Source organism: Vombatus ursinus, unplaced genomic scaffold (genome assembly GCF_900497805.2).
Source record: "Vombatus ursinus unplaced genomic scaffold, bare-nosed wombat genome assembly UNPS02014799.1, whole genome shotgun sequence".
Taxonomy (NCBI): domain Eukaryota; kingdom Metazoa; phylum Chordata; class Mammalia; order Diprotodontia; family Vombatidae; genus Vombatus; species Vombatus ursinus.
This window is the reverse complement of record NW_020954577.1, coordinates 25263887-25287135: the sequence shown is the minus strand read 5'-3', so window position 1 is coordinate 25287135 and position 23249 is coordinate 25263887. Positions and strand designations below refer to the sequence as shown.

At 43.0% G+C, this 23249-nt stretch overlaps 1 protein-coding gene across 3 annotated transcripts in view; it reads right to left on the bottom strand.

The window, feature by feature from the left end:
* Nucleotides 1-23169, bottom strand: part of LARS2 (leucyl-tRNA synthetase 2, mitochondrial) — a 166141-nt gene extending 142972 nt beyond the window's left edge. Inside the window, exons 1-4 of one of the 3 annotated variants that reach the window (XM_027872488.1) lie at nt 23093-23160; nt 15475-15682; nt 13601-13856; nt 9886-10014 (exon numbers count right to left, since the gene is read on the bottom strand). In XM_027872488.1, the coding sequence (XP_027728289.1) occupies nt 9886-10014; nt 13601-13834 (363 nt within the window). In that variant the 5' untranslated portion in view covers nt 13835-13856; nt 15475-15682; nt 23093-23160. Of the gene's footprint in view, nt 1-9885; nt 10015-13600; nt 13857-15474; nt 15683-23092 lie in introns of all 3 variants that reach the window. The other 2 variants (XM_027872489.1, XM_027872490.1) reach the window with 2 other exon arrangements.
* Between the last annotated feature and the right edge of the window lie 80 nt (nt 23170-23249).

Here is a 23249-nt window from a genome sequence, read left to right as displayed (position 1 = left end):
ATTTCTGTCTCTACGACACCTCCCGCCTCCGACCCCTTCTCTGTACTCAGAGCTACCCCTTCAGTTTCGGCTATCATCACCTCTTAACCAGTCTACTGCAGAGGTGCCTAACCTCACTCCATGCTTCCAGTCTCTCCGTGCTCCACTCGATCCTTCGCGTCAGAGATTCTCCAAGAGAACAGATCTGACCACCCCGCTCCCCTACTCAGGAGACTCTGGTACCTATCGCCTCTAAGATCAAATATAAACTCCTCTGTCCAGCTTTTAAAGCCAGCCTGATCACAACTTAACTTTCCAGGTTCTCTGCTACCTCTCCCTGACTGCCATTCAGCCAAACCGGACTTTTCTCTATTCCTCAACCACGGCCCCCTCCTGTCTCTGTGTCTTCGAACTGGTTGTCCATCGTGCCTGGAATGGACTCATTATTCATTATCACCCCAAAGAGTTACCCCCTTTTTCTTGACAATGTACTACCTTCTACAGCACGGGCACTATATAAAAGCCAATCGTTGCATTCTTGTTATAGCCATGCTTTTTCATCTCAATGTGTCTCAATCTACCTCTTTGGACTTATCTATTAAGTCACAGACAGACTAGGATGTACTTGGATGGAGTTGCTAACATTGACAAAATTACAGGCCCTGTGTGTATTCATGCATCCATTAAAAAATAAAATGATAAATGAAGTGAGAGCTTGTATTGGCTTTACCTTGTGTACCTTTGAAGATGTGGTCTACTGTAGAGCATTGTTTGTAAAAGCCTCCCTATTCCTTCATATCAAAGGCACCTTTGTCGTATCCTTGTCATATCAAGGGCACCCTTCATACGTTCAGATCATTATAAAGATTTCACAGAGATGAGAAAGCAGACCCATGGTTACGGATCTCTTTTTAATGCTCTTGTTTAATATTGTTTATCATTTTTTTCTATTTGTTTGCTCTCTTTTAGATAATTTGAGAAACAATCCTTTATTGTTTTTTAAATAATGTGACTTCTAGCGCAAATATTCTGTATAATTTCCTTGGACTTATTCAGATGCTCTTCCATCTATTTCAATGCCAAGTATAGAAGAGCTGTCTTTGAAGTCAGTGGGTTTCCTGCACTGGGGACTCCAAAGACAGAATGGGCTATGTTTAGGGGCTATGTTGTGGAATGGTTTCTTGACTGAGTATGGGTTAAATTAAATGGCTTCTAAGGTCATTTCCAGCTTTGAGATTTTGTGATAACCACATCTTTCTATCACGTACTGAGACATTAAGAGTCCTTGTGTGATTGGTCTACTGTCAATGATGAAGAAAATAGATTATTGGAGAAATGTGAATGGATCCATTTCATTTTTCATCCAGTTTCATTTTAAAATGCTTGGGCTCAATGGCTCTCATGCCAAGTTCTGAATAAACTTAATTTTCCCCACTCTTCCTCAATGTTTCATAAAGCTACATGGTTCCCAATCTTCCACTATCCAACACAGCACCTTCCAACATAGCATCTTACAATTAAGTTTATATTCTATATCCTTGGCTGTTGTGTCTCTACACTTGGCAAGATGATCAAGTGTTTGCTGACTAAGGCAATCTCTGTGCTATTCTGACCTACTTGGTGCAGTTGCTTTGCATTGGTTAAGTACATAGGAATGCCAGTTTTTTGAGTTAATAATTTTAACATGTTGGTCAAAGTTGTAATCACATACTCTTATCTTCTCATCTTCATCCTGTCTTCTACCTGATGCTGTTTTAGATCTTTACTCTAAGAATTCAAGATCATGACTATAAAGAAATGCTGATTTTGAAATGATTCCCATGTTGGTAAATTGTAATTTCCTGTCAATCAATCAATCCAAAGTTACTTATCAAGGTCTTCCTATATGTCAGGTATTGTGCTAAGCAAGCTTCTATTCTACTGAGGAAGAGCTCTACAATGCTCATTACAATATAGTGAATTTCATTTCTGTGATGCTTGCTGTGTAAAGAAACTTTCTCTTATGGAGAAAAGTGTTTATACTTTCAGTCTACAGTCCTTTGGTGTCTCTCATTTCTTAACCCTGAACCACACTAGTCGATATATTTTTCTCTGTCCTCCCATATGCCCACCTCGGCTGACATCTATGAGTATTAAAATAGATACTGAACTAATTTAGAGGCTCTTTTTTAAGAAAAAAATGTCATTACTTGCTCATGCTCTGTGACAGATATTATTACGCAAGCCATACATCAAAGCCCATGCTTATGTTGATCATAAATATCTCCTGGGCAAAGCAAGATGATTATGAAAAAATTTTATTTGGTAGAGCAAAATGTATCCTCCGAGGCTCTCCTGTACCAAGATATCTTCCCTGTACACATTAAGGCCATATAAGATTCCTTAATAACTGCAACAGTGAAGACAGATAATATTGTATGACAACCCTCTGATTATTAAACTATCAAGCAAGGCAAAAAATAAAGAGATGTGTGCTTGCCAAAGTTGTTTGCAGTTATTATTAAGAATGTCCACAGCACAACCCAAATGGTAAAGGGATTATAGAGCTTTTGTTTGAAGACCACCAGTGAGACTTTTGGATAGCTCTAATCATTAAGAAGCTTTTCCTTACTTCAAGCCTAAATTTGCTTCCTTGCAACCTCTACTCATAGTTTTTAGGTTCCAGACCCATCAGGGCAATGTAATCTCATTCCCATGTGATAACCTTTAAGTACTTGAAGAATGCATTATGCTGGCTCTTCTCCGGGTTAATTTACTACCATCTATAGGTCCAGATGTTCCTCCTTCTGGATAACTCTATGCTCATATAATGTCAAGGCTTCCAAATAAGATCCTCAATCAGTCACTTAAGAGAAACTCAATTCCAGGAAGAAGGTTCACTGTTCAGTCTGTAAGAGTGAGTTGGATAGGACCAATGAGCTGGGCTTAGAGTTGAATCAGAAGGAATGGGCGGCCTGGATTACATCTTAATTACCCAGTACTTTAAACAATCCCAAGTTGTTCCCTGGTACAAAAATCTACTTTAACACCAATGTTCTTTTCTTGAGGCCATGGGGCTGCATATCACAGAAAGACCACAAACTTTAAAGAATAAAAGCTGGGGGTAATCCAAAATACAACAAAGACATGATTTGAAGGACCTGATTACTCTCCCAATGAGTCTTCTGTCTACTGACTAAAATCATCATATTGCAATAATTAGCTTAAGTAATACTTAGTTGACATTTTCAAAGGGAAGAAAACTCAGGAGTGGAGAGATGGTGGGATTATCAGATGGTTTCTGAGCTCCTTGGAGGCAACATCTAAATTCAGCCTCAAATCCCCCTTTATATTTACCATGGATTATCATGGGAAGCACAGTTACATAACTGTTAAATCAGGGAGGACACACAAGAGGAACAGCAAATTTAATTAGAGTTTGATTTGTTTGTGTGATTCTGGCCTAATAGCACTTTTTCATCATCCCCCTGAAACAATTCTGACCAATAACATTCTGATAGGTACTATCCTTTTTTGTTTTTTATATATCCACTGAAGAGAACAGCAAAACATCTAGGCTTGTGAAAGGTGCTTATTCCTTTTTTGTTTGTTTGTTTTTAGATGAAGCCAAAAAGACAAAGTATTCTTAGCTCCCAAGCTACCCAAATTGCTTAATTAAAAAAAAAAGGCAAAGGATCCAAGTTTCTTAGTATTTAATAATCTTACCAAACAATTACAATTCTGAGATATTTCAAGGAATGCCACAGAATGCTAGTGTGAGTAACAATAATTCTAAGAGCTCTGGCACCTCCTTGCTCCTTCGTATCACGTACCTAGTTGACTCCAACCCTTCTCACCGCAACCTCCCAGAAAACGTACCTGGGGGCAAAGAGGGGCAGGGCAAAGCATTGTAGACAGAGCAAAGAGTATGAGATAAGGTGCAGAGGGAGGAAAATATGAAAGAAAGAAGAAGCAGGGCAGCTAGGTGGCTCAGTGGACAAAGCTCCAGCCTTAGAGTCAGGAGGACCTGAGTTCAAATCTGGCATCAGACACTTGAAGCTTACTAGCTGTGTGACCTTGGGCAAGTCACTTAACCCAGATTGCCTCACCAAAAGAAAAATAAAAAAGAAAAGAAAGAAAGAAGACGGTAATGACTATATCTGACTAGTTCTGGGCACCATATTTTAAGGACAGTGAGACAATATATCCAAAGGACAATCATGGGGAGCACAGTTAACAACATGACCATAACAGGTGATATTCGCATATCCGTACAGCTATCAACTAAAAGAACTGGTAATGTTTAACCTTAGTAAGAGATAACTCATGGAGCAGTAACTGTCTTCAAGTATTGGAAGGGCTGTGATGCGAAAGAAGAGTAGAGGCATGAGAGTTGTTGAGATGCGGACTTTGGCTTGACAGAAGGAAATTCTTGTTAACGGGTAAGGCTTTCTAAAAGAGAAATGGGCTTCCTAGGAAGGCACTGAATTATCATCACTGGGGATCTTCAGATGGAGCCTACATTACTTTCTGTGGATGCTGTAAAGAAGATTCCCTTTTAGGCTTGTATCAAATGGTCCCTATTGCCCCTTCCAACTCTGAGACTCTATGATTCTGTCATACAATTATTTTCGCAAAAACAACAATTTCCCCAGTCATTCTGTAATTTTTACATATACCTAAAATACCACTGAAAGACAACTCCACTTCAGGAAGAAAAGAATATTGCATCGTGGGAGGTAGAAGGTCAAGAGACCTTTAACTAGCAATTTATCCTATTTCATGTTATAGATCCCTGCACATACATTTTCCCCTACTTTTCCTATCCCCATTGGACCAGAAACTAAACTAGCAATTTAACTAGCAATTTATCCTTGGCCCTTCTGGAGATCTAGGCTCAGGTTTGACCCAGGTGATAAAATGAAGGATCAGTCAAAAGAGCCCTGAATTATTGGGAATGGCATTGCTCATATGCGAAGCACCTCTAGCCTCTAGCAAGAGTAAAGGTGGATGTCACAGATGGAGTGGATGTAAGCCGGCAACACGGATTCCCCACAAAGCACATGGCTACGGCACATTCAGCTTGAATCTGACATTGTATTAGAAGACATGGATATTTGGTGGTAGATCATGAACAATATGTACCCCATCCCTACTTGTCCATCATCTACACTGTGCACAGTAGGCTCCCAAAGAACATTTGCTCATGGTCCTGCCCTTGAGAACTTCCTAATCTACATGAAACCATCAGAAAACCATTCAGGACAATACTATTAAATGCTAAATTAAGAGATTCCAACTCTAAGCTCAACAGTTCAAAGACTGATGTGGACTGGAACACGTAATGACATTTTCAAGTGAAGGTAAGACTTGACATGGCCCTTGGTGTGCACAGACAAAGAGGAAGGAGAGTTCACATTAGGGGAGGAGGGAATAGCCTTAGGAAAGTTCTACAGATGAAAACTGCAGACTCTTTAAGAGTCTGAAGAAAGGAATCTCGGCCTTCCACAAGTTGAAAGCATCAATTCAATAACACTTCTGACAGACGGTCAGTTAGATGGGGCTAGATTATTTCTTCTTCTTCTTCTTCTACTTTTTTTTTTTGCTTTTTTGGTGAGGCAATTGGGGTTAAGTGACCTGCCCAGGGTCACACAGCCTGACACACAGTGTTAAGTGTCTGAGGCTAGATTTGAACTCAGGTCCCCCTGACTACAAGGCCAGAGCTCTATCCACTGCGCCACTGAGCTGCCCCTAGAATACTGCTAAGTAATGGGAAAGTACCTCATTAATCAATCACCAAATGTTTAGTAAGCATCCACTATGTGCCAAGCCCTGGGCTACGCGCTGGGGACCATTCCATTTCCTGATAGCTCTAATTGTTTTTGCACACATTCAACCAGCCTGCCTCCCTGCATTTAGTCCTTCCCACCTCCAGTCAATCAAGCAGTTATGAAGTGCCTACTGTGGGCCAGATGCTGTGCTGGGGCTGGGGACAGAAATCAAAGAATGAGACAATTCCTACATGAAAGGGGGTGACAAGTATACACACACGTAAATAAAGACACCACAAATACACAATGAATAAATGCAAGTGTTTTTATACTAGCTAAACGCGAGGAGAGGAGACATTAGCAAATGGGGGCATCAGAAGAGGCTTCCTGCAGAAGTGTAAGCTTGAGCTGCAGTGTAAGAGGAGGAGAGCGAGTACACGCCAGAACCTGCCGCCGTTTTCCAAAGCACAGGCCCGCTCACCCTGGCCCCACTCAACGATCTCCAATGGCTCCCAATACTTCCAGGTCAATGATAAACTTCTCTGGTGAAAGTTCTTTACAATTTGGCCTTGTCCTACATTTCTAGTCTTCCCACATGTTCCTTCCTTCCATGCATTCTATGGCTGAGCCATCCTGGCACTCAAACTTAATATGTACAAAATAAGTTGGGTTTTTTTTTTGTACCTACTTGTACAACTTTTTTTTGTACACATTGAGTTTCTGTTGATCTTTGGCTCCTAAGCATGAAACCTTGGTGTTATTTTTGATTCTTCTTTGTCCTTCATTGTGCACATCTAATCACTTACCAAGACCTATTAATCCTCCCTTTAAAATATCTCTTATGCCTGTTCCCACTGCCATTGAGTTCACCACCCTATTACTGGAGCTCACTTGCTTAGACCATTACAGCGACCTCCAAAGAGGTTTTTCAATCTTGACTTTCATCTCCTTTTTCTAACGCCTCTTTTGTATGGTTTTAAGACTGGTCTTCTTTATCCAGAGAGGTGGTCACATCACAACTCTGCTCAAAACTCTCCAGTGACTTCCTATAACCTGAGTAAAGCTCAAATTCCTCCTTCACCTGGTATCTAAGTCAAAGGGAACAGATTAGGGAAGACCTTGAATGCTGGGCTAAGAGATGTGCACTGAGATCATACAGGCACCAGAGAACCACCACAGATTTTAGAGATGTGGACAACTTGGTAAGGATATTCCAAAAAACTCTAAGGCCCCCCAAATCTTTTATAAGCCATACCTCCTTTTATGTCCCATATCTCTAGCCTAAGAGTAAGGCCACCAATGTCTCTATTTGTATGTCATTAACAGTCTGATGAAAACTGCTGTCAGATATACCTCTACCTACAACCACATACATGCCCAGAATTTCCCCACAAAATGATTCCCAATGGTAACCAAATCAAGGTGTCACTCATTCAGTTTCTCTCAGAGACTGCAAGATGACCTTACACCCCAGGGCCGCACTTCAATACAATATATATGAGATCCTTTTTTTCCAAAGGCCCCCACACCTCTTCTCATGTTGGTTTCTGTGGTTGTCCCTAATTCCCTTATTCCCATTTAGGGTCTGATTTTTGAGCATCTCTAGACTGGTAGAGGATGGCATCTTGACAGCTCTGCAGAAGCAAAGGACAAGAACATGACACCACGAGGGGGACAAAGGAGGAAGAGGCATCTGAGGTGGTACAGGATGAAATCACAAGGGAGGAACAAGTGTGGCTTCCCAGAAGGCTAAGTTGACTTTCTGCCATGTTACTCTTGGTTCTGGAGTTCCTTCTCCCCCAAGCACTTTAAAGGAAAACAAGAAGAATTCACTTCCCAACCACCGCCCTTGGCTCCCAATTGACCCAATGACCGTAACAAAGCATTCTTGTTGGCGGCAAGGAAGTCACACTCCTAGGCTATAGATCCTTAAGGCTCAATAACATTGGCATGAGATTGGATGGAGAGAAAAATATTTTAAAGTGATGTTTGCCCCACATCCTAAAAACCTATGCTACAGTCCTAATTTAACGTCTTTAAGTAAGTATTCAAAACTTCTGGCTTTTCCATATCCTGAGGGATTTTACTTTATAAGAAAGAGAAAGAAAAAAGGATGTTCTAACCCATGCAGGTTTATTTCCGAGCTAGCTTCTTTTTTATGTTGGACATAGACAATCTAAAACATGTTCTCCCACAAACCGAGGCGAAAGCAACTGGAACAAAGAATTAACTTCATTACCCTAAGATTCAAATTCAATCCCCTGGAACGTTTTATTCCAAAGGTGACTGACTGTCCTCGTTTGCCTGGAAGAATGAAGAGGCTTACCCCTTCCTCCAAGCCAGGGAGCAGAAAGCACCCCAAAAATACAGAGGGCTGCCAGAAGTATGGATATCTATACTTTCATAATCAGTAAAGTCAAAACTTCAAAGAACTGGAGAAAATGCGTCTTTTTAGGGGAACACTCTAATGTACAGGCTATTTGCAGTTTCTACATCCAGAAAGATCATCTTGTGAGCCTTTTACAGCTCTGCTAGGAAGGCTGGAGCCTCGAGCTTTGTTCAATAATCATGAATAGTCTGATACAAGCAGAGAAAGATCATGATTAAACAAATCTAGTTGGAGAATCACAGTTTTTTTAAAAGTCCACTTCACAGAGCCTTCTAATCAAAGTAGACAAAATGATGAAAAGCCAATTCCTGCAAAGAAAAAATAACACCAGACAAGCCAGGAAGATAAACGTCCTTCAGAAGCGCAGCACTCAGCAAAGTGAGACCAAAAAGTCTCGTGGTGGTGGTGGTGATGGGATCGTGAGATGGACCTTTCCAGAGTGCACCGATGCAACCCTTGACTGTTACAAAGCACTGACCCACATTACTCAAGGTGACCCTCATCTGGTGCTTTCGATGTAGCAGGAAACAGAGACATCATTAGCCTCACTTCACACATGAATAAACAGGTAGGTGTGTTATAACAGACTGTCTTGCTTTCTCATGCAAGCTTACAATGGATTTTAAAAATCAAGGGCCACAATTTCTGCCAATTCAACTCTGCAGAGCAAACTAGGGCCCTGTCTTCTGACTGTCTGCTTCAAATACCATGATTAAAAATAACGTGAACCAAGATGGAAGAAGACGGTGACATGCCAGCCAAGAACACCACATACATTCTGGTCAATGAGAGCTACACTACACGAGCACAACAATGACTAGTAACAGACAAGGGGGCAATGAAGGATGGCTGTCTGTGACCTTTTCAGAACTATCGAGCTGAATGCACAAAGCTTTTCACACAAATGCAAGGCAGATGAGAGCTGTCCATGAGCTTTAAGGCTTTCATCCTGAGTGCCCTGCAACCCAAGAGGCCGACACACGGTGGCCACTCCTGGACACAGGAGACCCCAACAGAAAGGCAGCATGAAGGGCTTTTGCTGTGTGGGGACAGTATTAGGTAGGCTCTGGTCATCTTGAGCTTACACAGTGGCGTGAGTACCTAGAAGACAACAATGCCCACAAGGCCCTGTCTCCCCCTTCTCCTGGGTACTGGTAGCCTACATGTGATCCTAACATCGGCAGGACACACAGCCATTTTTCAAATCTTTCACATTTTCTGGCGTTCAGGAAGAAGACTATCTAAATCTCTCTTTCAACCCCAAGAGAAGCATATTAGGTTCTACCATGAAATAGCCAGGGAAAAAGCAGAAACGCCTGTCGTGGTGACCCACTCACTCCTAGGCTCACAGACAGGACACCAGTGTCTAAAAAATGCCACCAGCAGATGCTGAACCTCAGATTCTTCTAACTCAGATTCTTTTCTACGCTCGTTGCTCAATCCAACTCATGTCAGAAAAACAACCCTCAGTGATCTCTTGGCCAGACCCAACGATCTCTCTTTCCTTCCAGATTCTCTTTGACCTTTGAGAGAGAAACAAAGAAGGGTCCAAGCAGGACCAGGCTCATCAGGGCAAAGAATGAGCTTCTTCTCCAGATCCTCAGACCCATCCTATCTAGTTCTCTTTTATCTGAGAGCATCACTGATGCTTTGTCTGTGAGGAAACACATCTCTGAAATCATTTCCTTTTCCTCCTTAACCAATCTTCCCACCTGGGTTTGCCCTGAGTGGTGGGGCAACTTCGATGAGCATCTTATCTTGTCCTACCTGCATTCCTCTCATTTTCTGAAATCTTGCCATGACGTCGCTGATTGTGTAGACACGAACATGGCCCATATGAAGTTTTCCCGAAGGATAAGGGAACATGGAGAGCACATAAAACTTGGGTTTCGATTTCTAGGAGAGAAGAAGTCAACAAGTCACTACTGAGAATATCTGTGATATAGCCCAGAAATACTCACAACAGCTGTTTTCCTTGTCGCAAAGAACTGGTAACAAAGGGGGTGCCTATCAATTAGGGAATGGTTGAACAAATGGCGTATCTCAATGTGATGGAATATTATTACACCATGGACCTGACAAAACTGGAAGGGATGAGTATGAACTGATGCAGAGAAAAGTGAGCAGGTGAACAATCTGTGCAGTAATAATGACATTGCAAAGAAAACCAACCGAGAAAGTCTTAAGAACTCTGATCAAAGCAATGATCAGGCAGGGTTCCAGAAGACCAACGATGAAACATGTTACCACTTCCGGACAGAAGGAGGATGGACTCAAGGTACAGAATTAGGCCTACATTTGGGATATGACAAATACATTGGTTTTGTTTGGCCATATTTATTTGTTACAATAGCAAATAAAACCAATGACAGTGAATATAATCCACTGAAGAAAAGCACAGAAAAAAAAAAGAAAATTAAAATAATAAATAATGCCCAAATTCTGCTTTTGGCTATTTATTTGAACTATTACCTCTGCCCAGCCAAATCTTGCACCAGAGAGCATAACAAGTAACAAAATAAATTACTGCCTGGAGTATTCTTCCCTTGTCTCTTCCTCTGCCCACCCTATGGTGAAGTTGCTAAGGCATACTGAAATAGTCCAAATGAATAGAAGGAAGTAAAAAAGAAATTAAAAGCTGAATGATCCACAAATTATTAATCATCCCTTAAATATATGACTAATAATTGAGATTTAACTGCATACATGAGATCAATGAGTATAGAAAATAGAAGGGAGAAAAGGGAAATGATAATACTTTTTAACTGAAATAGCAAATCTGAAAATTTGCCAAAACTCCTAGAGTCCAAGAGAGGACCTAAAATCCCTGGTAATGTGAAAATCAGGCAATAATGGTAATGTTAAAGGGGAAGGAATAGGGACTTCAAAAGCCCAGAGGAAATTCCATAACCTTATTGTATAAATTATGCCAATGTTTAGCAAACTGTTAGAACATTTTTCATTATGGCCAAATTAAAACTTTAATGGTCTTCTTTGGGGAATTTTTTTAAAATAGGCGTTTGGTGGGGATGGGGGACAGATCAATTCAAAGAGGAAAGGCAGAAGTTAACCTTTGAGTCATGTAAAAACCAAGGAAGGTCCTGAAAAAGAATTAACAAAGCCCAGGTCCTCCCTTCTACACTGAAGGGAGGTGAGAGATGGCTAAAACAAAACACTGCCAATCCCTGTATTGGGTGTTTTTGCTCAATTGTCTTTGTCACAAGGGAGTATGGGAAATGACAACAATGGAAAGACACAAAACAGTAATGACACTTATTTTATTTGAAAAAAGAGCTTTTGTCATTGTTCGTCCTTCGTTCTCAACAAAGACCAATGGCATCTCGAGGATGATGAATTGACTTGCGTGTGAATTGAACTGAAGTGAGGGAGAGCTGTGCAAAGTCTTCAGCCTCACTCTCTCCTCCAGCATCACAGAAGTCCAGCAACAAGACACGGTCTGAGGCACGGAGATGAGAAAAATGTGAAAACCCAGAAAGTGAGCAGGACACCCAGGTAGCACAGTGGATAGAACGCCAGGTCTGAAGTCAGAAAGACCTGAGCTCAAATCCAATCTCAGACACCTGAGCAAGTCACTTCACCGCTATCCACCTCAGTTTTCCCATCTGTAAAATGGGGATGATAATAATACCATCTACCTCTCAGGGTTATTGTGAGGATCAAATGAAATAGTATTTGTAAAGCACTGTGAAATCTTAAAGCACTATATAAATGTTAATTTTTAATGTTATTTATGGCTTTTGAATATTTCCTATTTTCACATAAAAAATCAATACTACTCTGCTGTCTTAGAAGTATCTCACCTTGACCATATTTCCTACATCCTCTTTTAACAGTCTCCACACAACAATTTCCCTTTAAATATCCTTTTTTCTGAAGCTCCCTTTTCTTTTGGACTTTTCCAATTGACACAGAAACTGATAATGCCCAAATCTGATGAGACAATAGCAATCTAGCCAGATTCCAAACATGCTGCTAAGAGACACAAAGAAGTGGCTGCAATTTAAAAAAACACACCTTTAATATCTATAATTGTTCTGTTTGCTATTTAAAAGGTACTCAAGCTTTGGGCCTATTTCTGCCTCATGCTTTTCTGTGTGAATTAAGTTATTTTCTTCTGTGACATTTTAATGACTTCCATCTCCCAGGTGTAGAATGGGACAGAATAACTCTAGGATTTTGTGTTATAATTAAGTGGAAAGAAATATGACTAAATGCAAAATGTTCATAGTTACGTAAAAGGCAAAAGATTTAAGCTTAAAAAAAAAAAAAAAGCCTTCCCATGGTGTGGGGAGGATTGTTTTTGTAAACACATTCTAAATATTCTTGGGCAGGTTTTGAGGAAAAACCTCCAAATCCCTGCTTCTCTGAGTATCATGGATGCGTAATAAGGTTCATTCAGCTTTTCTTCTTCTACGATACTTACTATCAATCAATCACTAGTCAGTCAATCAACAGACACTGATTAAGTGCCTACGATGTGCCAGACATCGTGCTAAGCAGCGTGAGACCCAGGGCAAATCACTTACTGTCCATCCACGTGTCTCAAGCAACAAGTCTCTTAATGTCCGGGTGTCTCAAGTAACCCTCTAGGACTGGTCTGTGAAGCCAGTGACCACGTAAATCTGACCAAAGCACTCCCCTGTTCGACCAGCTCCAGAGGCTCCCTCCTACCTCAGAGATGAAACAGAACTCTCTCCCCTTTGCAACATGGTTCCGACCCACTTCCCAGCATTCCATGGGATATTTCCTTGCTCTAGCTCAAATTCAGTTACAGCAGTGGCTGGATCATACCTCCCTCTCCCCAGGACCACAGAGATAGAGCGGGCTTCAGATCCTCTAGTCAAACTTCTCTGGGCAGAGGGGAGAAGGCAGAAGCCTTGAGAAGTAACGCTTGCCATGTTCATAAAAGTGAAATATAGAGCACAGCCTGATAAGAGACTCAGGGCTCTTTCCCCTGGGCCACAACTCTCTCTCACTAGGAAACAAAAGACCTAAAATACTGGTTTGAACTGTGTTCTCTATCACATATGAGAGCTTGCGCAGTCACACAGCACTGGACCTTCAGTCAGGATGCTCTGAGTTCAAATCTGGCCCCAGACGCTAGATGTGATATACAGGGCAAGTAACTTAATTGTGCTTATTAACACAGTGCGTGGCACACTGGAGGCACTTAATAAATGTTTACTGACTACTGATTAAATTGCTGATTTGATTTCTGGCTGCTTCAGTTTCATCTGCTAAATGGGGATTATCAGTAGCACCTACTACCCAAGGTTGTTATGAAGATAAAATGAGATAATATCTATAATGCATTTTGTAAACCTTAAGGTGCTGTATAAATGCTAGTTATTTATTATGATTTCCTGTATGTTAGGCCTTATGTAAGCACTAAAATCAGTGGCGCTACATATTGAAACATGAATACGCACACGCACATCTTCCAATTTCACAGAACACTCACATCCACTTCCGACACTTTGAAGAACTCTTCCTTGAGTCGCTGATGCCACCATCTTTCAACTTCCTTCCTGGTCTGCAAAGTATAATCTCTCGTCCACTTCCCTGTTGCGCTGTAAATGCATCGGCTGCATCCTGGGATTAATTTCGCTTCCCAGTTAATGGCATCTGCCCGGCTCTTTAGCAGTCCTTTCAGAAATGAGGAGCAAATGCCAAATCTCTGCCAAGTGGAAGTCATTCTTCAGACTGCAATGATGGTTCTGGAAGAGATAACAATACATCCTCACAATCATCTGCTGTTAGCGTGGCTCATTAGCTAATCTTTCTCCTTCACCCTAGCCCCCTTATTCCTTCTCTACTAAAACGTTTCCTTTCTTCACACTATTAATGTTTTTAATCACCGTCAAAAGAACAGTGTGGAAATTCCACCAAATTAAACACAAGCTCTATTTTTAACAGACTTAACAGGGAGTTAGTAACTCGTAAGTGCTAGATGAAGCAAGGATGCACACATAGGAATGGTATCTGCCACCTCTAGTCATCTCGGCCCCTTCCGCCACAGTCACTCACTATCAATGGTTTCTCCCATTCCCCTGAGTCACCTCTTGACATCAATACACTCTCCAGTCTTCCTGGGGCCTTTAGCACCTACTCTTGCTGGGAAAAATACCAAGGAATTCCCTTATGTCCTTCCTCCCCTCCTGGTAATATGTGTGTGATTCCTTCCCTCTAAAATGCCAGGGGAACAGTCCAACTTCTGGACCCTCCGCCCAGCCCCTCCTCCCTCGCTTAGCTCCTTCAGGGCTCAGGAAGGCTAGGAGCTCAGAGATGCTTCAGAGCCAAAAGGGTCTGGGGATCTCCAGCAGACATGAAGCTTGGGACCACTGCTTACACTATGTTAGCTTTGGGCATCTTACTATAAGGAGCTCCTGGGAAGGAAGCTTCCATTAATCACCTCATCTGTAACATATTCTTACAGCTGCTTGGGGGGTTAATTGTTTAGGGAAGTTAAGACCTAGTATGGGTCAGAAGTAGAACTAGGACCTAGGACCTAGGATTCATCTGTATTATGGGTTAAATAGGTTTGAAAAGTTCATTTACTTTTAGGTTTTTGTGAGCTGACATGGAAACCTAACCATTTCTATAGGAAAACACATTTTGAGTTCCAGTCAGCTTACAAACTCTGGAAACATAAACCTGGTTCTATTTTCAATTTCTTTTCAATATTTCTTTGGCCTGGCGAATCCTTGCCCTCAGCAGGGATGACTTTTAGAAGTGTCTCAAGTTCAGAGCTTTTTGCTCCATCACTAGCAAAAGGGAGGCACACCCAGCACACCAGACACAATGTGTTTGTGAGAGTCAGAATCCCCAAAGGAATCAATGCAAAGTCTAACATTTGAGTACAAAAAGGGCAACTTTACAAGTGCAGGACAGGGAAAAGCTCAGGTAGAGGGCAGTCTGTCTGCAAAGGACCTGAGGGTTTGGTGAATTCCAAACTCCCTGAGTCCACAGTGGTGTGAAGGAGCAGCCTGCATTAAGCTTCCAGGGATAGGGAGGGGATGGTGCCTCTTCACTCTGCCCTCACCAGCTTGCACTTCGAGGCCCGGGCTTGGGCCTGGGCACCACAGACACTGATGAGCTGCAGATCGTCCACAGGAAGACAATGAGAGCCCTCAAAGGCCTTGAGGCCTTGCCTTGTGAGCCTCGGGAGAAGGGATGTGAGACATTTAGCCTGGAGAAGACTGGTGAAAGACATGACAGCTCTCTTCAAATACCTAAGGCTGGCATGTGGAAGAGGGATTGGACTTGTTCCGTTTGGCCGCACAGAGGGTAAAACAAGGCAGAATGGTCAGGGAAATTGTAAATAGGCAGACTTACACTTAAAGTCCGGAAAAAACTTCCCAGTAATTAAAGCTGCCCCAAATTGGAACAGTCTGCCTCTGGAGGTGGTGAGCTCCCCATCTGTGGAAGTCTTCAATCAGAGACTGTCCGACCACCTTTCAGGTACATTATAGGTGGGATTCTTTTTGGGTCTGGGTTGGTCTAGATGGCTGCCAGGGTCAGTTCCAAATCTAAAATTCTGCGACTGTGAAAGCAAAACTAGGTTTTAATTAAGCATTCAGAAAAACCCAAACAGGTTTCAACTTTCAGTTTATCCAATTATCCCTTTCTTAAAAAATAACAGTTTCAATGTTCATATAGCAAAGAAGAGAATAAAAATGGGATTTTAAAAGCCATCTTAGGAAAAAGGAATAGTAAGGTACGTGTACATGGGGCAGTGGACGGATCACTGGCTTGGATTCAGGAAGACTCATCTTCAAGAGTTCAAATCTAGCCTCAGACACCTACTAGCTGGGTGACCCTGAGCAAACAATTTAACCCTGTCTGCCTCAGTTTCCTCATCTGTAAAATGAGTCAGAAAAGGAAATGGCAAACCATTCCAGTATCTCTGCCAAATGGGGTCATAAGAGTTGGACACAACTGAAACAAATGAACAACAACAAGGCGTGCAACCTAATTTTTTATTATTCATTAATTCTGTGAATGGTCATTTCAATATCTATGAGGGATTTATTCTCTTACATCAAAGAATTAGGGCAGGAAGATTATCAAAATAATTCATTATGGGCTTACATAGAAGCATTCTGTACCCACAGAAAGTCTGGATTTTCCAGGCTGGCCTGTCAAATTTCTCAATGCAAAACGGGTTCATTAGGGATGCTTTTCAGTAATAGAAAGCCTTAGGTTCTTCATAAAGCCAAGGGATCACCTAGAAATAGTCTGAGTAGGCATACAAATCACCAGGTAGACTTGGATAATTTTTAAAGTAGAATTACAATTGAGAGCCAAATCCTACCCAATTCAAGTTTTCTCCTGGATTCACTGTTTTGAAGGTCTTCCTGCTAAGCCAATATGTTAATATCTTTGCAAGTAACAGAATACAAGATTTCTAGGGAGCAAGAAATTACTGCTTATACACAAACCCCTAATTTCCCTTTTGGGCAGCTTTCACTAAGAAGACTTAAGAATTTTCTGAGTTGTGCCCCCAAGTAAAAACAAATGAAAAACAACATTTTAAAAATGCACACTCATTTGAATGGTGAGCAACTCAATTTTCCATGGAGCCTCACTGGCTTTTAGATCCTATGGTTAGCAATTATGGATAATGCTACCCTGAAATGGAAATTGTTGACGCAGTTGGTTGTATTTGCTAAATTTTTTTTCTTTTAAAAAACTATAAGAATTAAAAATTAAAGGCAGTCAGCTTTCTATCCCTGAAAATCTTCCTCTGAACGCTGGGCAGTATCCTCCAAAAACTGCTCTTCTACTAAAGGTTTTGGGAGTACACAACACCTGATTCCAGACTTTTACTATGGGATAGGAATTCTTTTAAGGCATGTAGTCTTAATAAAGGACTCCAAGTTCTAAAAAGAGTACGCCTTGGAATGTAGAGACAAGGCCACAAAGGGGAACACCTTGAAACTGAAGTTAATAAGAATCAGCATAAAATATATGACATTAGGCATCCACAGCAGACGTCCTCTGGAATAGTTTGTAAATAGAATGTAGATAAGGCTAGGATACTCCCTAAATGTTACTGAGGGGTTGAGAATCCCTCCTTATGAAGTAAAGCATCAATTCAAAACATAACTAATCTGATACTAGAAGCCTGAACATCCCTTTCACGAGCAAGTGTTATAATGGCAGATATTCTTGGCAAATGATAAACAGTACTGAAAGGACAGAAGACCAGGAAGGGTTTGTTGGAGTGTGTCCAGCACAACCCAGGGTAGAGGGCTTGCCAATTCTGGATGACCAGTCTGTTTAGGGCTGTTTAGGACCACACGTGTAGGGCTAAAAGGGCCCTTAGAAGCCATGTAGTTAAATACCCTCCTTTTCCTGAGGTCCAAACAGATTCAGTAACTTTTTCATGGGATTTCTGTTCTTTGTTGTTTGTCCTGCTTTCTCCAAGAGGACCAATGACATCAGGAGGGTGATGTCAGGACTTGCAAGTGAATTGGATTTAAGTGAGGCAGGGCTGTGCAAAGTCACTAGCCTCGCTCTCCCCTCCAGAGTCATCTAAGCCCAGGGGCAAGACACAGGTCACGACGACTAAAGATTGCCTCGGACGCAGTCGGAAACCTGGACCTTACGTCTAACCACAGAAGCTCCTCCGTCTGGCATTTAAAGCTCATCACAATCTGTCCCTGCTTACCTGTTCAGGATTAGTACCCAGGATTCCCCTTCCCAGGTCCTACACTCAGGCTGTCCTACTCGTGGTCCCCCCATTCAGGGCCCCATCTCCCACCTCTGCCCTTGAACAGCTGTTCCCACACCTGGAACACACTTGCCCATCACCTCGATGTCTTGGGATCCCCGGCTTCCCTGAAGGCGAGGCTCTGGGGCCACCTCCTGTGGGAAGCCTTTCCTGACTGTCCAAATTCTCAGGGCTACTTCAGTCCTCAAATCATGATTTAGACATTTATCTATTTCTACTGGATCTCCCACTGGTTTAATGTGAGCTCCTCAAGGGAGTTTTTGTTTTTGTCTCTGTTCCCCCTGGACACTTAATCAATGTTTGCTGGACTGGACTGGGCCGGATGGGGCAGTAAAACTGCTGAACTCAGTGGGGAAAGAGAGAGAGAGACCCAGCTTCGACTCTCTGTATTGACCTTGACTAGCAACACGACCCTAAACAAGCCACTTCAGCTCTATGGGACTCAGTTTTGTCAGCTATAAAATGGGCATAACCACTGGCATTTATGTCACACTTTAAAGTTTGCAAAGCACTTTTATCAGTATTACCTCATTTGATCCTCACGGCAACCGTGGAAGGCAGGTGCTTTTAATATCCCCATTTTATAGATGAGGAACTAAGGCTGTCAGAGATTAAGTGACTTGCCCAGGGATACCCAGCTAGGAAGTATCTGAGTCTGGATCCTGCCTCCAGGTTTGGTACTCTATCCACCATACCATCCAGCAGCCTCAGTATCGGTATCACCTTACATGACAGCATGGAAAAGTGACCTGCAAGCCTTCAAATGCTGCATAAATGCAAGCTAGCAGCAGCAGCAGCCTCTGTATCTATACCACAGGAAAGATTTTTCTGCAGGTACCCACTGACTCACTCTCTATGTGATGTGAATAACCTCTCCTTTACCAGTCTTTAAATGCCTTGAAGTTAGTAACACTTGCATAGGCTAAGCAGAAATCACAGATCACATTCCAAGTGAGTCACCAGGTACCAAAGTCCGGCTGATGAGGTGAGAGCCCAAGCTACAGTGGAAGGAACCCACAAGTCAGGCTAGAATTCAGAAGGTCAATGTGGTAGAAGAGAGGAAGGGCCCAGAATGAAGCAAAGGTAAGTCAGAAGGTGGAAGAATGTGGGGGGAAAAGGAGTAAGTACCCACTCTGATCTGTTTTACCCCAGCGTGGAGCAAGGGGCAGGAGAGTTTTCTGAAATTTAAGCTTCCACTGGTCTTTTCAGGGACGAAAGGCCAAGACCAAAACGCCCAAGATGGTTTTTACTACTATTCAGAGATGATCTTGCTACTGGTGGAGTAAAGAAACAAAATATAGCATTATCAAAATATAAGCACATCATCAAGAGAGTAATAATACTTCCTACAAGCCAGGGGAGGGTTGGCAGAAGTGTGATATGAGGCACAGGGCATTATGCCCTGGAAAAGATCACGAAATGCTGCTTCTGAGAGAAGGACAGGACTTATACGATACAGCTCATCTAATAAGTGTGACTTCAGTGAGGACTTGTACAAAGAGACCAAAGCACTCCTTTCTCAGAACCTTTAAGCGACGGAGAGAACAGCACACTTCCCCAGCTGAGAGAGTGTGTGAAGGCAACGTGTTCAAACAGAACTCATCATCTTTCCCCTTCCCCTGCCTCTCTTCCCAGTTTTCCCATTTCTGTGGATGGCTCATTCTCCTAGCCATTAAGATTCCGTCTCAGAATCCACTCTGACTCTTCCCCGGTCTTGTCAGCCCATATCCAACGTGGTGCCAACTCCTGTTGATTCTATCTCCACTATCACGTCTCATCAACCACCCCCATCCATGGCCTCCTCTCCACTCACGTCGCCATGACCCTAACTTAGGTTTCGTCATCTCTCTTGGACAATTTTAACAGCGTCTCCCTAGCCTCCCTGCCTCCAATCTATTCTCCTCCACACAGCTACCCAAACTAGCTAAGGCACAGGGCTACGCACATCACTCCCTGGCTCAAAACTTTCAGTGGCTTGCTGTGCCTTGAAGATAAAATGCAAACTTCTCACCGTGACATTTAAAACCCTCCACAATCTGGCTCAATGTATTTCTCCAGGCTAATTTCATATTGTTCAACTTCATGAATTCTTCATTTGAGCCAATGAACTAGCTGTTCCTGATCGCGGTGTTCTATCATCCGTCTCAGGCTGTCGAGCAGGCTGTCCCTCAGGCGTGGAAGGCATTCTTTCTTCATCTCTGCCTTCCAAAATCCTTCTCTTCCTTCAGGCCCAACTCGAGAGTTCTCTGCAGACCTTCCCCTGATCTTCCTAGCTAAAAGTCTTCCTCCCTCCTGGCGGATTTTGGCGGGGACTCTCTTTTGGCCCTGTCACTTCCTAACTTGTTTTATACTGATCCTGGTGGGGAGAGGGCAAGGGGAAGGGAAAAAGCATTTCTTAAGTACCTACTATGTGTCACACACTGTGCTAAGCACTTTACAAACATGCTCTCATTTGATAATACATAATATTACCTACATATATCCACCATCCTCAGTAGTAGATATACTCCTTAACTCAGCAACTATGCCATTTTCATCAGTGGTGCCAGACCCAGAAGGGCTTTAAATGCCACACAGAAGGGTTTGTATTTTATCCTAAATGAAACAGGTAGTCACCAGAGCTCCCTGAGGGGCAGCAAGGTGATGCAGTGGACAGAGGGCTGGACCTGGAATCAGGAAGACTTATCCTCCTGAGTTCAAATCCAGCCTCGGACACTTACTAGTTGTGTGACCCTGGGCAAGTCACTTTACCCTATTTGCCTCAGTTTCCTCATCTATAAAATGAGCTGGAGAAGGAAATGGCAAACCAATCCGGTATCTTTATTGAGAAAACCCCAAATGGTGGGTCACAGAGTCATATACGACTGAAAAACAACTGAACGATAGAACTTCTTGAGCAGAGGGTGGCATGGTTAGACCTGTGCTTTAGGAATATCAATTTGACTGTCGTGTTAGAGACTAGACTGGAGAGAGGACAGTTGAAGCAAGGAGACCAGTAAGAAGATCACTCCTATAATGCAGAGAAGTAGTTCCTAAACTTTTTTGGTTTCAGGATCCTGCTGCACTCCTAAAATTGTTGAGGAAGCCCTAATTTTTTTTTTTAATGTGGATTACATTTATCAACATTTACTACATTACAAATTAAAATGGATATTTTTCAAATATTCACTGATTTTAAATGGCAACAATAAACCTATTGTATGTTAACATAAATAATATAATTTTATGAAAACATCTATATTTTCCAAAACGGAAAAATTAATGAAAAGGCTGGCATTGTTTTGCATATTTTTGCAAACTTCTTTAATGTCTGGCTCAACAGACGACAGCTGGATTCTCCTATCTACTTATGCATTCAATCTGTTGTTTCGGTTAAAGTATATGAAAAAAATCTGGTCTCACCCAGATAAGCAGTTGAATCGGGGAGGAATATTTTAATAGGCAAATCATATCGAATATTAGGAAAATAGCTGTGACCTCATGGATCCCCTGAAAGGGTCATGGGGTTCACAGATTAGGCTTTCAAGTTGCAATTTAGAGAAATGCAGTGATGAAGTGATGAACTAGGGTGAAGGCCATCATCTCTGCATCCCCCAGTGTCATGTTCACAACAAGCACTTCATATGTGAATTGAATTTATGTTGTCCTATTTCATATTATAGATCCCTGCATATACATTTTTTCCTACTTTTCCTATCCCCATTAGACCAGAAGCTCACTAAGGACAGGGACTGTGTCCTCAGTACCTAGCACAAGGCCTTGCACTTAATAACTAATTATCAAATTGACTAATTGTTCATTGTGTGCATACTGCATTTCCCCAAATAGACTACAGGCTTCTTGTGGACAGATGGTGGATCTGAGGCTTCAGAATGCCTGGGAGGGGGCTACCTGTGGCCTCTCCCTTCCCCCATCTGGAGGCAGCAACACCTTGTAGGGAAGGGAGCCCTGGCTCTGGAATCACAAAGACCTGGCTTTGAATCCTAACTCAGCCATGTACTAGCGGTGTGACCCTGGGCAAGTTACTTGAGGGCTATGCCTCAGTTTCTTCATGTGTAAAATGAGGGAGAATGAATAAATGGCTTCTAAGTGTCTTTCCAGCTCTAAATCTATGATTCTATGATCTTCTGTCTCTTGGGATCCTTCGCTTGTTCCAAGGCTTAGCTTAGGCACCTCTTCCAAATGGAAATCTTGCCCAATGACCAAGGGTGAGTGTTCTCTCACTTCTCCAGTCACTGCATATTTACTTAGTTATCATGTATTTAATATCATTTATTTAGTTATCATGTAGTCAACATGTATCCTCTCCCCTCCAAGGAGAATGAAAGCTCCTCCAGGGCAAGGACTAGGGCAGTTCCGGGGGCCATAGTGTATAGAGCGCTGGCTCTGGAGTCAGTAAGCCCTGTGTTCAAATCCAGCCTCGGACACTTACTAGCTGTGTGACCCTGGGCAAGTCACTTCACCCTGTCTGCCTCAGTTTCCTCATCCATAAAATGAGCTGGAGGACATGCCATGCCATTCCAGTATCTTTGTGCCAAGAAAATATCAAATGGGGTCACGAAGAGTCAGACATTATTGAACGGGCAAGGGCTGGTTTTTGTCCCCCCACTGCTGAGCACGTGTCCTGAATGCCACAGGAACCTAACGCTGGCAGAAGCAACATGGTATCGCTGTGACTGGAGTCATGAGGCCTGAGTTCAAATGCAGCGTGGGTCACCCCAGATGGCCGACAGGGGCATAGGATCATGGGAGGAAGTGAAGCCCGGAGACGTGACTTCATTTGCTCAGTGTCATTGGGTCACAGCTTAGGCGTCGGAAAGGACCTGGAGTCCCACACTCTCATTTTTCAGATTAGGAAACTGAAGCCCGAGAAGGAGAAGGGACACAATGCTGCTCACTCCCCCCCCCCCCAGGTCCTCTAGCCACCCTCCCCCTTCATTCCTCTTTCCCGCAGGATCCCCCACGCCGTTTTACAGGCCGGACTCAGACCCGAGGGCGGCACCTGGACACGCCCCAGACCCGCCCTTCTCCCTCCTTCCCCTCCTCTTCCCCTTTCCCCCGCCCTGGACCATGGAGGCCCGACGGCGCCTCGGGTCTCAGGCCTAGGGCCCACCTCTGCCTGGCTCCCCTCCCCAGGCAAGCAGGCGGGAGGCTCCCCGGTCGCCCAGAGCTCCCCTAGCCCAGGCGCCCGGCAGGCGGGGGCGGTGGCGGCGTTACCTGCGCACAAGCTCCGTCTCAGGCCGACGCGGCGGAGCGGCTCATGGGCGCCGCCATGTTGGGAAAACAAAAACTTTATGGACAGCGGGAGCCGCGCACAGACACAGAGAGGAGGCGGGGCCGAGGGCGGAGGCGGGGCCGAGGGCGGAGGCGGGGC